The sequence below is a fragment of the Pseudophryne corroboree genome, chromosome 6, assembly GCF_028390025.1.
Source record: "Pseudophryne corroboree isolate aPseCor3 chromosome 6, aPseCor3.hap2, whole genome shotgun sequence".
Lineage (NCBI taxonomy): Eukaryota > Metazoa > Chordata > Amphibia > Anura > Myobatrachidae > Pseudophryne > Pseudophryne corroboree.
Window position 1 is genome coordinate 363,572,552 of NC_086449.1, and position 15,560 is coordinate 363,588,111.

The 15,560-nt window shown below is 47.2% G+C and overlaps 1 protein-coding gene across 5 annotated transcripts in view; it reads right to left on the bottom strand.

Annotated features, from left to right (window-relative positions):
* IMPDH1 (inosine monophosphate dehydrogenase 1) overlaps window positions 1-15,560 on the bottom strand; it is a 133,815-nt gene that overhangs the window by 32,006 nt on the left and 86,249 nt on the right. For all 5 annotated transcript variants that reach the window (XM_063926682.1, XM_063926681.1, XM_063926679.1 and 2 more), the window contains 5 exons: window positions 10,112-10,311; window positions 9,715-9,805; window positions 9,412-9,507; window positions 813-956; window positions 554-698 (listed from right to left, as the gene is read on the bottom strand). In XM_063926682.1, the coding sequence (XP_063782752.1) occupies window positions 554-698; window positions 813-956; window positions 9,412-9,507; window positions 9,715-9,805; window positions 10,112-10,311 (676 nt within the window). The remainder of the gene's footprint in view (window positions 1-553; window positions 699-812; window positions 957-9,411; window positions 9,508-9,714; window positions 9,806-10,111; window positions 10,312-15,560) is intronic.

The window sequence follows — 15,560 nt, forward strand, 5'->3', positions numbered from 1 at the left end:
CAAATTGTGGTAAAGTCCCAAGTTTATTTTTATAGCGCAAAAAAATGAATGCGGACAATTAAATCCCCCCCCCCCCTTACAACATCTGTAACTGCCTCTCATGATGAATAATATGACAGGACAGCGATTTTATGAACCCAAACCTACTAAGAATGCAAGTACCTCTACTGCAGCTCCCCAATGAAAATTAAAGCTGGGTACACACTAGTCGTACTGTTGTCCAATCCGACCAACATATCGGGCACATAGTGTACCCCACTACTGCGGACTCCCGTGGGTGGTTTGCCGGGTCGTCCAGTAAGGCGTTCTGCACGCCTGACAGGATGACCCAGCAAACAAAAGAATACGGGCGTGAATGATCTATCGTTTAGTGTGTACTGGACAGTTGATGTATCGTTACACACCGTCATGTGTGTACCCAGCTTTAGTTACTTCAATTTTTAACAAAACCTGAGGCCAAACTACAAACATAGATTCAATGCGACAGCCAGCTTCCTCTATCTTTTCTGGCGACAGAAATTGGACAGGTCAATGAACATCCTGCCATAGAGACCTGAAATATCTTTTCTGGCTACTGGTATTTTTCTCCATGGCATCCAGTGAGCCCATTCCTCTGTATTTCTTCAGCCTCACACCATCAGAAAAGAAATATTCACCAGGTGCCTCTGTGGTTGCCGCCAGCAAAGAACCCATCATCACTGGAAGAATTTTTTTTTTTTTATTAATGAGATACACTGACAAGTATAGACTTAAGTCATTTAATGCACAACCAAAAGCAACTGAATGTAATGAGCATCCACTCTTCGATATACCTGTAGATGCTCCAAGAGCCAAAGCCTTCACCACATGGCCCACCGTCTGAATACCTCCATCTGCTATAACCGGAACACCAAACCTGCGAGCGTACTCTGCAACTTTGTATACTGCGGTTCCCTGAGGTCTGCCACAAGCCATTACTGCAAACATGCACAATCACACAGAAGAGTCATGTATCAGGTGACATGGGTATAATTTCTGTTTCATCCTATAAAACTTGTTATAAACGTTCCCATAATAAAAGTAGATTAGTTCACTTCTAAAGAGGAAAATAACTGTATTTTTATGTATTCTGCGTAAAATCCCTCTCATAATCTGAGGGACACTGTGGTAATAACTGTATGTTATCAGAAGAGACTAAGGAGTAGGCACTAAATAGTTAAAAACTATTATCCCCCCCCTCCCCCCTGCAGCAGCTTAGTTACGTAATGAAACTAAAAGGAGAACCAAACATAGAATAGCACAACCAACAAGAATAACCAGGGAGGGATCACAATGTTCCCCAGACGGATTACAAGAAGAGACCAAAGAGCCATCTGATACAGCTCCTCAAAGGACCCCTGCTGCGAAATCCCAAAAGCACTCATGGCCAGAGAATGCCCCCAAATAAGGCCAGCACCAGCTGATCCAGGCTTGAAACCTACTGAAGAGCGACAGATTCAGTGAGTCACAGACTACTAGGAGGCAGGCCCAACCCCACCAGTGAGCGATAGAATAGGCGGTCTGACTGCCAAAACAACTTTGTCACATAACCCTCAATGCCCGACCACATCCAATAAGCACTGAGAACTAAGACGTACAGAAGTATAAAAAAAAAAAAAAAAAGCCTGGAAGACTATTTCTCCTGGCTTAGTAGAAAACTCCTCTGGCTGTGAGGAGCAGAGGGGAAAAAAAATTCTCATAATAATTTACTAATGAGGAAAAAAAAAAAAAAAAAAAAAAGATTTTGGTACTTACCGATAAATCCATTTCTCTGAATCCTCTAGGGGACACTGGAGTCCTATACAGTAGGGGTGTGAAGCTTGCAACTGGAGGTGTGGCACAATCTAAAATTAGCATTGTCTGCACAGCCGATTCCTCCCCCTTCACATCCCTCCTCCTACAGTTTGAAACATTTGACCGAGAGAATAGGACATGACGAGGAACCGAACCATACAACCTACCAAACAGCCAAGAAACTCTTAACTGAAAAACTAACGCTTTTTGTACAAACTTTTTGAACAGGAAGTTTGAACGCAGCCGGTTGACAGCACCGAGGCGCGCGCCCAGTGTCCCCTAGAGGATTCAGAGAAATGGATTTATCGGTAAGTACCAAAATCCTCTTTTCTCTTTCATCCACTAGGGGACACTGGAGTCCTATACAGTAGGGGACGTCCCAAAGTTATCCCCCAGGGAGGGAGTGCTGTCGGTGGGCTGCAAAACTAAACGTCCGAACTTAAGAGTCTCTGGATGCAAAAGATATCAAACCTGTAAAATTTCGAACGTGTGGGCTGAGGACCACGTTGCCGCTCTGCAAAGTTAAGTAGTGGAAGCACCTCTGGCAGCCGCCCCTGAGGCACCCACTGATCAGGTGGTATGAGCACCCGTCTGAACCGGAACCTATTTTCCACAGGAAATATAAGCTTGCCGAATGGCAAGTCTAATCCATCTAGACAAAGACTGCTTAGATGCTGGCCAACCCTTCGTTGGCCCATCCTTAAGACAAACAAAAGGTCCGACTTTCTGAAATATGACAGAACCTGTACGTATACCCGTAAAGCTCAGACAACATCCAAGGACACGTCCCCATCTGCGAGATCCTGGAAAGATGGTACCACAATTGGCTGGTTTACGTGAAACCCCGAAACAACCTTAGGAAGGAAATCTGCTCTTGTACAGAGTTCTGACCTATCCTCATGAAAAATTAAAAAGGGACTCTTACATGATAAGGCTCCCAACCCAGATACCCGCCTGGCCGAAGCCAAGGCAAGCATTTAATGTGACAGTCCAAGAGGGATATTTCAGGTATGTTCTTGCTAACGGCACAAAAGTTGGTGATCACAAAAATTCCAACATCAAATTTACGTCCCAAGGTGCAGTGGGAGGTCGAAAAAGGGGGTTGGTCCTCCGAACCCCCTGTAAAAAGGTTTGAACCTCTGGCAAGGATGCTAACCGCCGTTGAAATAGGATGGAGAGTACCGAAACTTGAGCCTTCAGAGAGCCCAGCCTCAGTCCTACCTCCAGACCGGCCGAAAGGAAAAGTAGAAGTCTGGATAACTGGAAGTTCGTCGAATTCCACCCACGTTCTTGACACCAGTCCATGGTTTCAATAGCCACGCTGTTAAACGCAACCTGTTCAGGTCTGGGTGTTGGAACGGTCCCCGAGATCGCAGGTCCTCTCTCTGATGTAACCGTCAAGGATCTTCCGCTAGTAACCCTCGCAGGTCTGAGTACCAACTCCTGCGGGGCCAATCTGGTGCGGTTAGAACCACCCACACTCGCTCTCGTTTTAACCTTTTCAGAAACTTGGGTATGAGTTGGAAAGGTGGAAAAATGTAAAACCTTCCTGTAACACCAAGGAAGCGTTAATGCGTCCACTCCATCTGCTGCTGGATCTCTTGTCCTGGACACATATCTGGGCAGCTGATTGTATTGCTGAAACTCCATTAGGTCGACTTGAGGTAGACCCCATCTCCTCCCCACCATGTAAAAAATCCGTGGATGTAGGCACCACTCTCCCGGATGCATGTCCTGCTGACTGAGATAATCTGCTTCCTAGTTCTCCACACCTGGAATGAACACTGCCGAGAGGATGATGTTTCGCCTTTCTGCCCACAACAAGATCTGTGTGGCTTCCTTTGACGCCACCCTGCACCTTGTTCCTCCTTGATGGTTTATGTACGCCGTCGTCGTGACATTGGGGGTAATTCCAAGTTTATCGCAGCAGGAAATTTTTTAGCAGTTGGGCAAAATCATGTGCACCGCAGGGGAGGCAGATATAACATGTGCAGAAAGAGTTAGATTTGGGTGGGTTATTTTATTTCTGTGCAGGGTAAATACTGGCTGCTTTATTTTTACACTGCAAATTAGATTGCAGATTGAACACACCACACACAAATCTAACTCTCTCTGCACATGTTATAACTGCCTCCCCTGCAGTGCACATGGTTTTGCCCAACTGCTAAAAAAATTCCTGCTGCGATCAACTTGGAATTACCCCCATTGTCCGACTGCATCTTTATGTGTTGACCCATGACTAGGTCTTCGGCTAAGAAAAGTGCATTGTAAACTGCTCTTAGTTCGAGAATGTTTATAGGTAGGCTGCTCTCCAGTAGCGTTCTTTAAGACGGCACCCCAACCTCTGAGACTGGCGTCTGTTGTCAGGATCCTCCAATCCCAAATGCCGAATCTCTTGCCTGCTGCGAGATTCCTGTGCAACGCACACCAAAGTAAGGAGGGTTGTATGCGCGGTGGAAGTCGTATTCTTTGATGTAGAAGCCAGTGTGACCCTGCTCATTGAGCAATGAGGTTCATCTGTAATGGTCGGGAATGAAGTCTGCCGTACTGGAGAGCTTCGACAGACGCCACCATCATCCCGAGAAGTTGCACGCAGGTGTAGAGAAACAGTTTGTGACCTCAGTACCTGAGCCACTAATCCATGTAGGTCCTGGACCTTGTTCTCTGGTAGGAATACGCTCAATTGTACCGTGTCCAAGAGGAGACCGAGGAATTGAATCCGTTGAGTAGGCATGAGGTTGGATTTCTGGAAATTCACAATCCACCCATGTTGAATGAGAAATTGATGAGATGTCTTAACATCCTTGATCAACTGTTGCCGAGAGGATGCCTTGATTAGTGTATCGTCTAGATAAGGTCTAATCGTGACCCTAAATAGTCTAGATCAGGATTTTTCAACCAGTGTGCCGCGACCAGTTGCAAGGTGTGCCGCGGAGCCAGAGCAGCTTCCTGCACCTTCAGAGTGAACTGTTGGCCCGGGCTCTTCTTAGAGGATCAGTCGTGCTCTGGCCGTGACCTATGCCTTGAAGATACGGCGGTGTGATATCATAGGTCACAGCCGCCATGTCTCACCACCGAGCCAGCCCACCCGCCTGCATACACATCTTCCAATTCCCGCATGCATACACAGCTTTCCTTGCCAACCCACATCCACACCTGCCTGACCGCCCGCTGCTCAGTATTTGCAGCACTCCACTATGAACAACCGCCACCACTGAGGGACAGGAAGGAGGACAGCTGACTGGTAGGGGCTAATATTTGTTATTTTAGTTCTCCTGTGGGGAACAATAGGATTTATGTGGGGAGAAAAAGGATTTATGGATTTATGGGGGGGAACAATGAATAATTCATGTGGGGAGCAACATGATTTATGTAGGGAGCAATGTGATTGTTTATTCTGTGTAGGCCAGTGTATGTGTGGATTTTTTTTTACTGTGACGGCCAATGTGTGTTTTTATTTTTTTCTGTGGGGAACTGATGGTGTGTCTTGGCAATTTTAAAATATTGTTCGGTGTGCCGCGAGTAAAAAAAAAAAGTTGAAAATCACTGGTCTAGATTCTGCAATCATGATTGCCATGATCTTCGTAAAGATTCTTGGGGCCGATGATAGACTGAACGGCAAGGCCCTGAATTGGTAGTGATCCGTCACCAGTGCGAACCTTATGTAAGCCTGGTTAGGGGCCCAGATTGGGATATGCAGATATGCATCCTTTATGTCCATGGATACCCTGAACTCGCCTTGTTCTAAGCCTGCAATGACAGACTGGATTGGTTCCATCTTGAATCTGTAGACCCTTAGAAACCGGTTTAAAACTTTTAAAGAGTATCGGCCTGACCGTCCCGGTCTGGCTTTGGCACTACAAAAAGATTGGAATAGAGCCCTGTTCCTCTCTGAGAGGCAGGAACCGGAATAATGACCTCTGACCGTAGCAATTTTTGAATTGCTGGCCGTAGTGCTTTTGTTTTCTGAGGTCGCCGAGGAAATCCCATTGTAAAAAAAAAAAAACTGAATGTGAGGCCTCTGTGGAAAATCCAGTTTGTACCCCTGGGAGATTAGGTCGTTTATCCAAGGTTCTGGTGCGGTGTTGGCCCAGATGTCCCAAAAACCTTCCTGACTTGCGCCACCAAGGGGGATCCCAGGTGAACCGGGAGAACGCCCTGCCACGGTCTTGTCAGCAGGTTTATCCCGCTTTCTGGCTGCTGCCTGTGAGCGGCCTCTACCTCTGCCCCCACGTACTTGTGTACCGAAACCTCTTCCTCGGGCTCGCAAGGACGGCGATCTAAATGAATTAAACGCTAATCCTTAATAACCTCTCCTAACCTGTGGAGTGGCTCTTGTATAAGGAGTAGGCAGAAAAGAGGACTTCCCTGCTGTAGCTTGCGAAATCCACTTGTCCAACTCTGAACCAAAAAGCATCTCACCCCCAAAGGGGATGGATTTTACAGCCCTCTTGGTGTCAGAGTCTCCTCGCCATTCTCTGTCCGTCTAGCAGATACGGCTGATGCAGAGATGCGCGATGTTAGCCTGCGAATATCCTTAGAGGCTTGATGCAAGTATGAAGCGGATTCTCGAATGTGTTCCGCCAGTTGGGTAATTTCTTCCAAGCCATTTTCCCCCTCAATAGCCTGTACAATACGTCCAGACCATGTTCCCCTGGTCTTGTTAACCCAAGCGCAGACGACCGTAGGTCTCCGTTTCTGCTACAAAAATTGACTTTAAGGCTGTTTCAACCGTGTAAAGTCGTTACATTAGGTAATGGTAAGATTGTTGTCTTTGACAACCTTCCTAGGGAAACATCCACTACCGGTGGAGTCTCCCACTTATCCATTACACCCTTAGGTAGGGAATAAGTTACTTGAAACACTGTTCAAAAATTGAAAACGTTTGTCAGGCTGTTTCCAAGCCTCCTCCATTCGAGATTGGAGGGATTTAGGAATGGCAAACGCTGCTGAACGCGGCATTTGGGATTCGAACAATTCGAATTCTTCTGACTCCTTTACTTCTGCTACCTTAAAGTTTAGGATCTCTTTCACCGCCTCGCTTAAAGAATCAAGACCCGAGATTGCAGTGTCCTCTTCTGGAAAATCGGCGTCTAGGTTAGATTCAATGAACTCACCTTCCTCTCTATCAATGAGAAGACCCCTTTCCTCCTCTGCTTCCGGTACAAGAGGATGAGGCCTTTTAACTGCCTTGCTCACATTCGTTACTGCTTGTGCGGGCGGCGTTAACCTGATGAGAACGTCTCCATCGTCTTTGAGAATCCCGCAGCCCTGATTGTTGCCTGCGGGATTCTGCCATCTCATTGGAGATTCTATCTTATTCTTCCATGACCTAGTTGGAGCACTGTTCCCAGGTGGAACGTCCTTGTCTAAGCAGGAATCGCACACCTCGGAGCTACCATCCGCGTGCTCTTCCCGTTCCATGCAACCATAATAGGTCTTGGAGGTCTTGGTTGGTGTTTTAGACATGTTGACTAAACTCCTTACCAGACAGTGTCGCAGCGCTTTCACCCTTTAAACTAGGAAGAGAAAGACTGATAGATGACGGAAGCAAAAGGTATTGAGTTGCATGGCTGGAAATATCTCTATATTGTATAGAAGAAAAAATTAAAAACAAAAATAAAAATAATAATAATTTCTTTTGTCTTTAACTAGCCGACTTGCAACCGCCTCACACCCAACTGTAAGTCAGCTACGGTGTTAGAGTTGGCTTCACTTGCTTCCTCGTATTTTCTGTAGGCTCTTTGTAATAGAGTTCCTTTGAAAATAAATCATAATCATATTATATTCTTCAGACATTATAACATTTCACCAGCAGAGGGCGCCGTCTTACTATTAATCTATAATAGGGGGAGGGGCACTCCATGCTCCTCAGTTTATCTGGCGCCTGCATGAATTTTAAGATGGCAGCCAATTAAAATTTTTGGCTGTATGGCCATGTCTTCTGCTGAAGGGAGCCTAACTTGCTGTTACTGGCCGCCCTGTATGTGCGCTGCAGAACTTCATCTTCCCGCGGCTGAGGAATTCTCCTCAGCCGAGTGCTCACTGCAGCGTCTCTCCTCCCGCTCCCCACCTCCGGCGGCTGAGGGCATCTGCTCAGCCGTGCGGTAATACTATCTGCCGCTGGCCGGCGCGCGCCGGGACCGCTCTCACAGGCCCCGTAGCGGCGCCTCTCTCTGCTGACAGGGAAGACACAAAGCGCGCTCTTTACTGTGTGCTCCCGATCCCCGCCCCCACACGCTGCTGAAGGATCTCCTCAGCCGCACGGCACTATCTCACTGCTCCGTCTCCGCTGGTCGGCGCGCGCCGGGACCGCTCTCCTCGTCCTCTCCCCAGGTCCCGTAGACAACCAGTACTCACAGTTGTGCCTTGAGAGATGCAGACCCTTTAGTAGGAATCCTTGTCTGTCAATCCTGAACCTTGTCCTCCTTTTATTAGGGGGACGCAGCTCTCTCTTCAGGTAAAGCCTGCACCCCCTTTCATTTAGGTGGGATTGGGCATTTAAAGATTTGTCTTTTAAAACCTGCACCCACCCTCCCTTTAAATAGGAGGGATTGGGCCAGTCATAAATGACTAAAAAAAATAAAAACAAATAAATCTTCATGGAGTAGGAGCTCCCTTCTGTGCTTTTACCTCCTAGGCACAATTTTCTAAACTGAGGGAGGAAGGATGTGAAGGGGGAGGAACTGGCTGTGCAGACAATGCTAATTTTAGATTGTGGCACACCTCCAGTTGCAAGCTTCACACCCCTACTGTATAGGACTCCAGTGTCCCCTAGTGGATGAAAGAGAAAAGAGCAAGCACAAAGTTGCCAGCACAAAGACCTGCTGTGCAGAACACCACCATAAGCTAACTGAAAAGCACCTCCGTGGCCAAACTGAGGAAACATTACACACTAGCACTGCACCCTGGGACATGGCCCAACTAGTTAGCCAGAAGCAGAGGGTGTATCTAAGAGACTACAGTAAAGAACAGTTTGAAAGTAGTACAGGGCTATGTGCAGGGCTTTGTTGTAAGAACGTCCCCTAAGCAGCCAGAATACTCCATAACTAAACAGCCCCTCCATCAGGTCACGTCAGCACCCTAGAAAAAGGTATCCATATGGGTTGAATAGGAGCTAACTCCCCTTGAATGCAGGGAAGAGAAGGCTGGCTCTGAAACAGTGCCAAACTTGAAGTGGAGCCAGCAGAAATCTGCGCTCTATGGGATGCCACTAACAATAACCAGAGCTTTCTGGTACACTTACCTGCACCCCAGCTGCCTAGAATTACATGAATAGTCTTGCTAAACGCTGTTGTGGCAAGCGCCAGGCTGCAGCCCTGCTCTGCAGATGGCCAGTGTCCAGCTCAGCCCCTGGGGTTTTCTTAAAGCGCTGACTCCATTATCCGGCACTGCTCCCCTAGCATTTCCTGAGCGTGTGTGCGTGATTCGGGTGGCTGGGTTAAATGGGCCTACTTCTCAGTCTCCTCCTCTAACACACAGTCATTGCCACAGGGTACCTCCGAATGGATGAAAGTAACAACTGTCCACTCAACAACACAGATTAGGGAGAATGAAAGACAATAAAGCCTCCACCCCATAATGCAGTTTTCCACTCACCTTCCTGAGTAATGCATATGGAGCCACATCCCATTCCTACGCGCAGCGCATCAACACCTGCATCAATAAGATTCTTTGCTTGCGCTGCAGTCACCACTAGCAAGCAAAAAAAACCAAAACACCACATTATAAACATCTTGCACTTTCAGATCATGCACCTATATCTTTCAGATTGAAATATATTTGAATGCACTGAGGACTCATGAATCCAGAACACAATTCTGTAGTAATTACCCCCGCTTTGGACATACCATGTAAGGATGCTTAAACATAGAAAAAAAAGGAGAAAAAAAAAAAGCTTACCATTCCCACCAACCACCTGCAACTCGCCATATTTCTGTTTGATGTAGTGGATCATGTTTATCTGATACACAGAATTACCCTGAGAAGAGTCCTGTCAACGTAAAAAAGTTAAAAGGTTTTTTATTTAAGCATAATGAATAAAGTTAATAATGTTTGTGCACCCTAAATGTAAAAAAAATGTGTAGAGAAAAAAAAAAAAAAAAAAGTGGTTGAGTCAATTATATTTTTTGTTCAACAATTATTTGCACTATTTCAGGCATGTTTGTTTTTACCATTGATTTTTTTTTTTTACTTTTCAATCTTTTCTTTATAACATTTTGACTTAATTGTACACTTGTGAGGGTATTTGACAAGTCGATGTACATATGCATCCACCCCCTCCTTAAGTTATACATACCAGGACAATAACATCCACCCCCGCTTGCATGAGAAGGTCGAGACGATATTTGTCATCTTCCCTGGTTCCAATAGCTGCACCACACAACAGCTGCTTCCTGCAGTCCTTTGAGGCAAGTGGGTAGTCACGATTTTTCTTTAAGTCTGTCCTAGCAATAATAGCGACCAGCTCATCACTGTCATTCACTATTGGCAGTTTCCCTGTGGTTAAAGATGAAAAAAAGTCATATTATGAGAGAATCGCTAAGTCGTGACACACCAGCAAAGCAGCATGTTCATAGAAGATTTAGTGAAGCCAGCAAAACGTAGTCATAGTGAATTATAAAGATGTTAATGGAGTTCATAAGCGCACTCGGAACGTTACACTCAGGGTGCAGTATAACATTCAATTTAAAATACTTACATTTTTGGGAATGAGGCTTTGTTTTCAATTAAGTCTACCTCTATCATTTACAGTGACAGATTAAAACAATAAATACAGCCCTAGATTGAGGAATTCCATATGCAAATGTTAATTTGTAATTTAGGTGATTAAGGGGTATATTCAATTAAGGTTGAAACTGCAGTCTTGTTGAAAAGATAGCAGTTTTTGACTTTTTCAGGTCGGAAGGGGTTCAGACATATACAGTCCCCAGTTTTTTTATTCGACAAGTCAGGGGAATTCGACTTGTCGAATAGCACGTGAATCGGAAGTATAGCTTCCGATTCGCGTGCTTCTGAGGGAAATGGGGACGAATCTGACAATTTTTGGCCCCGTTTCCGACCATCTCAGTCAGATTTTAAAAAAAGTCGGACTGAGATGAGGGACCCGAGAGGAGGAAAGGGGGGAGAGCCGCGCTACGGCATAGCGCTGCTGGAGGATGTGGCACAGCCGCCGCTCACGGCAGCGTCCACCCGGCTCCAGCAAGTGAGGTCCTGCTTGCTGGAGCCGGGTGGACAATGCCGTGAGGTCTGGCGACTGTGCCACATCCTCCTGCAGCGCTGCTATAGCCGCTGCTGTCCCCCGTCAGAGCGGCTGGTCCCTCATCTCAGTTAGACTTTTTTAAAGTCGAATTGAGATGGGCATTGACTAGCACTCGTTGGATCCACTCCGACAAACGCACGTCGGAATGGATCCGAACTCAATTGAATATACCCCTAAGGCTTGAAAGCAGGAGTCTTACTGGCCCGACTTTTCCTTTAATCCCCTACAACTTTTTATATAGGAGGCTAAGTGCCAACAAAAACCAAATTCTTCCCAACACATACACACAGCAAGCTATAGTCCCATTCTGAGGTAACAAACCTGGCCGAAGTCCTATAAACACAAGTATTCTATGGGGATAAGCGATTGCTCCTTGACGCTACTTGTTCAAGCAAAAGACCAGAAGGAGGACAGTGCATTTCCTTTCTGAGCTTGCCAAGTAATTTCTTACCACCATGACTGATTTTTGCCGTCTCTGTTGGCATTTGCCAAGCTCCCTTATTCATAGAGAGCAGCCAGGGTCTATTGATAGAGAGGTTGATGGTGTCTGGTCCAGGTTCCTGCTTACCTTTGGTTAATGAGCAATTCCAAAATGTTTACGTAAGACAACACTTAAAATAAGAATTTACTCACCGGTAATTCTATTTCTCGTAGTCCGTAGTGGATGCTGGGAACTCCGTAAGGACCATGGGGAATAGCAGGCTCCGAAGGAGGCTGGGCACTCTAGAAAGATTTATGACTACCTGGTGTGCACTGGCTCCTCCCACTATGACCCTCCTCCAAGCCTCAGTTAGGACACTGTGCCCGAACGAGCTGACATAATAAGGAAGGATTTTGAATCCCGGGTAAGACTCATACCAGCCACACCAATCACACCGTACAACTCGTGATACTATATCCAGTTTGACAGTATGAAAACAACTGAGCCTCTCAACAGATGGCTCAACAATAACCCTTTAGTTAGCAATAACTATTTACAAGTATTGCAGACAATCCGCACTTGGGATGGGCGCCCAGCATCCACTACGGACTACGAGAAATAGAATTACCGGTGAGTAAATTCTTATTTTCTCTGACGTCCTAGTGGATGCTGGGAACTCCGTAAGGACCATGGGGATTATACCAAAGCTCCCAAACGGACGGGAGAGTGCGGATGACTCTGCAGCACCGAATGAGAGAACTCCAGGTCCTCCTCAGCCAGGGTATCAAATTTGTAGAATTTTGCAAACGTGTTTGCCCCTGACCAAGTAGCTGCTCGGCAAAGTTGTAAAGCCGAGACCCCTCGGGCAGCCGCCCAAGATGAGCCCACCTTCCTTGTGGAATGGGCATTTACAGATTTTGGCTGTGGCAGGCCTGCCACAGAATGTGCAAGCTGAATTGTACTACAAATCCAGCGAGCAATAGTCTGCTTAGAAGCAGGAGCACCCAGCTTGTTGGGTGCATACAGGATAAACAGCGAGTCAGATTTTCTGACTCCAGCCGTCCTGGAAACATATTTTCAGGGCCCTGACAACGTCTAGCAACTTGGAGTCCTCCAAATCCCTAGTAGCCGCAGGCACCACAATAGGCTGGTTCAGGGGAAACGCTGACACCACCTTAGGGAGAAACTGGGGACGAGTCCTCAATTCTGCCCTATCCATATGGAAAATCAGATAAGGGCTTTTACATGATAAAGCCGCCAATTCTGACACTCGCCTGGCTGAAGCCAAGGCCAATAACATGACCACTTTCCACGTGAGATATTTTAGATCCACGGTTTTTAGTGGCACAAACCAATGTGATTTTAAGAAACTCAACACCACGTTGAGATCCCAAGGTGCCACAGGAGGCACAAACGGGGGCTGAATATGCAGCACTCCTTTCACAAATGTCTGAACTTCAGGTACTGAAGCTAGTTCTTTTTGAAAGAAAATCGACAGAGCCGAGATCTGTACTTTAATGGAGCCTAGTTTTAGGCCCATACTCACTCCTGCTTGCAGGAAATGCAGAAATCGACCTAGTTGAAATTCCTCTGTTGGGGCCTTTTTGGCCTCGCACCATGCAACATATTTCCGCCATATGCGGTGATAATGATTTGCCGTAACATCTTTCCTGGCTTTAATAAGCGTAGGAATGACTTCTTCCGGAATACCCTTTTCCTTCAGGATCCGGCGTTCAACCGCCATGCCGTCAAACGCAGCCGCGGTAAGTCTTGGAACAGACAGGGCCCCTGCTGTAGCAGGTCCTGTCTGAGCGGCAGAGGCCACGGGTCCTCTGAGATCATCTCTTGAAGTTCCGGGTACCACGCTCGTCTTGGCCAATCCGGAACCACTAGAATTGTGTTTACTCCTCGCTTTCTTATTATTCTCAATACCGTTGGTATGAGAGGCAGAGGAGGGAACACATAAACCGACTGGTACACCCACGGTGTCACTAGAGCGTCCACAGCTATCGCCTGAGGGTCCCTTGACCTGGCGCAATATCTTTTTAACTTTTTGTTGAGGCGGGACGCCATCATGTCCACCTGCGGTTTTTCCCAACGGTTTACCAGCATCTGGAAGACTTCTGGATGAAGTCCCCACTCTCCCGGGTGGAGGTCGTGTCTGCTGAGGAAGTCTGCTTCCCAGTTGTCCACTCCCGGAATGAACACTGCTGACAGTGCTAGTACATGATTTTCCGCCCATCGGAGAATTCTTGTGGCTTCTGCCATTGCCATCCTGCTTCTTGTGCCTCCCTGTCGATTTACATGGGCGACTGCCGTGATGTTGTCTGACTGGATCAGCACCGGCTGGTGTAGGAGCAGGGATTTTGCTTGACTTAGGGCATTGTAAATGGCCCTTAGTTCCAGAATATTTATGTGAAGGGAAGTCTCCTGACTCGACCATAGTCCTTGGAAGTTTCTTCCCCGTGTGACTGCCCCCCAGCCTCGAAGGCTGGCATCCGTGGTCACCAGGACCCAGTCCTGTATGCCGAACCTGCGGCCCTCTAGAAGATGGGCACTCTGCAGCCACCACAGTAGAGACACCCTGGTTCTTGGAGACAGGGTTATTAAGCGATGCATCTGAAGATGCGATCCGGACCATTTGTCCAATAGGTCCCACTGAAAGATTCTGGCATGGAACCTGCCGAAGGGAATTGCTTCGTAAGAAGCTACCATCTTTCCCAGGACCCGCGTGCAGTGATGCACCGATACCTGTTTTGGTTTCAGGAGGTCTCTGACTAGAGATGACAACTCCCTGGCTTTCTCCTCCGGGAGAAACACTTTTTTCTGGACTGTATCCAGAATCATAGCGTGGAACAGTAGCCGTGTCGTCGGAACCAGCTGTGACTTTGGGATATTCAGAATCCAGCCGTGCTGGTGCAGCACTTCCTGAGATAGTGCTACTCCCACCAACAACTGTTCCTTGGATCTCGCCTTTATTAGGAGATCGTCCAAGTACGGGATAATTAAAACTCCCTTTTTTCGAAGGAGTATCATCATTTCCGCCATAACCTTGGTAAATACCCTCGGTGCCATGGACAGTCCAAACGGCAGCGTCTGGAATTGGTAATGGCAATCCTGTACCACAAATCTGAGGTACTCCTGGTGAGGATGGTAAATGGGGACATGCAAGTAAGCATCCTTGATGTCCAGGGATACCATGTAATCCCCCTCGTCCAGGCTTGCAATAACCGCCCTGAGCGATTCCATCTTGAACTTGAATTTTTTTATGTGTGTGTTCAAGGATTTCAAATTTAAAATGGGTCTCACCGAACCGTCCGGTTTCGGCACCACAAATAGTGTGGAATAGTAACCCCGGCCTTGTTGAAGTAGGGGTACCTTGATTATCACCTGCTGGGGAATACAGCTTGTGAATTGCCGCTAGCACCGCCTCCCTGTCTGAGGGAGCAATCGGCAAGGCAGATTTTAGGAACCGGTGGGGTGGAGACGCCTCGAATTCCAGTTTGTACCCCTGAGATACTATTTGAAGGATCCAGGGATCCACTGATCGCTGAAATTCTTGAGGCGGCCCCCCACCGTACCTGGCTCCGCCTGTGGAGCCCCACCGTCATGCGGCGGACTTGGAAGAAGAAGCGGGGGAGGACTTTTGCTCCTGGGAACCTGCTGTTTGTTGCAGCCTTTTTCCCCTACCTCTGCCTCTGGACAGAAAAGACCCGCCTTTTCCACGCTTGTTTTTCTGGGTCCGAAAGGACTGAACCTGATAAAACGGCGCCTTCTTAGGCTGTGAGGGGACATGGGGTAAAAATGCTGACTTCCCAGACGTTGCTGTGGAAACTAGGTCCGAGAGACCATCCCCAAATAATTCCTCACCCTTATAAGGCAAAACTTCCATGTGCCTCTTAGAATCTGCATCTCCTGTCCACTGGCGAGTCCATAAGCCTCTCCTAGCAGAAATGGACAATGCACTTACTTTAGATGCCAGCCGGCAGATTTCCCTCTGTGCATCTCTCATATATAAGACTGAGTCTTTGATATGGTCTATGGTTAGCAGGATCGTGTCTCTGT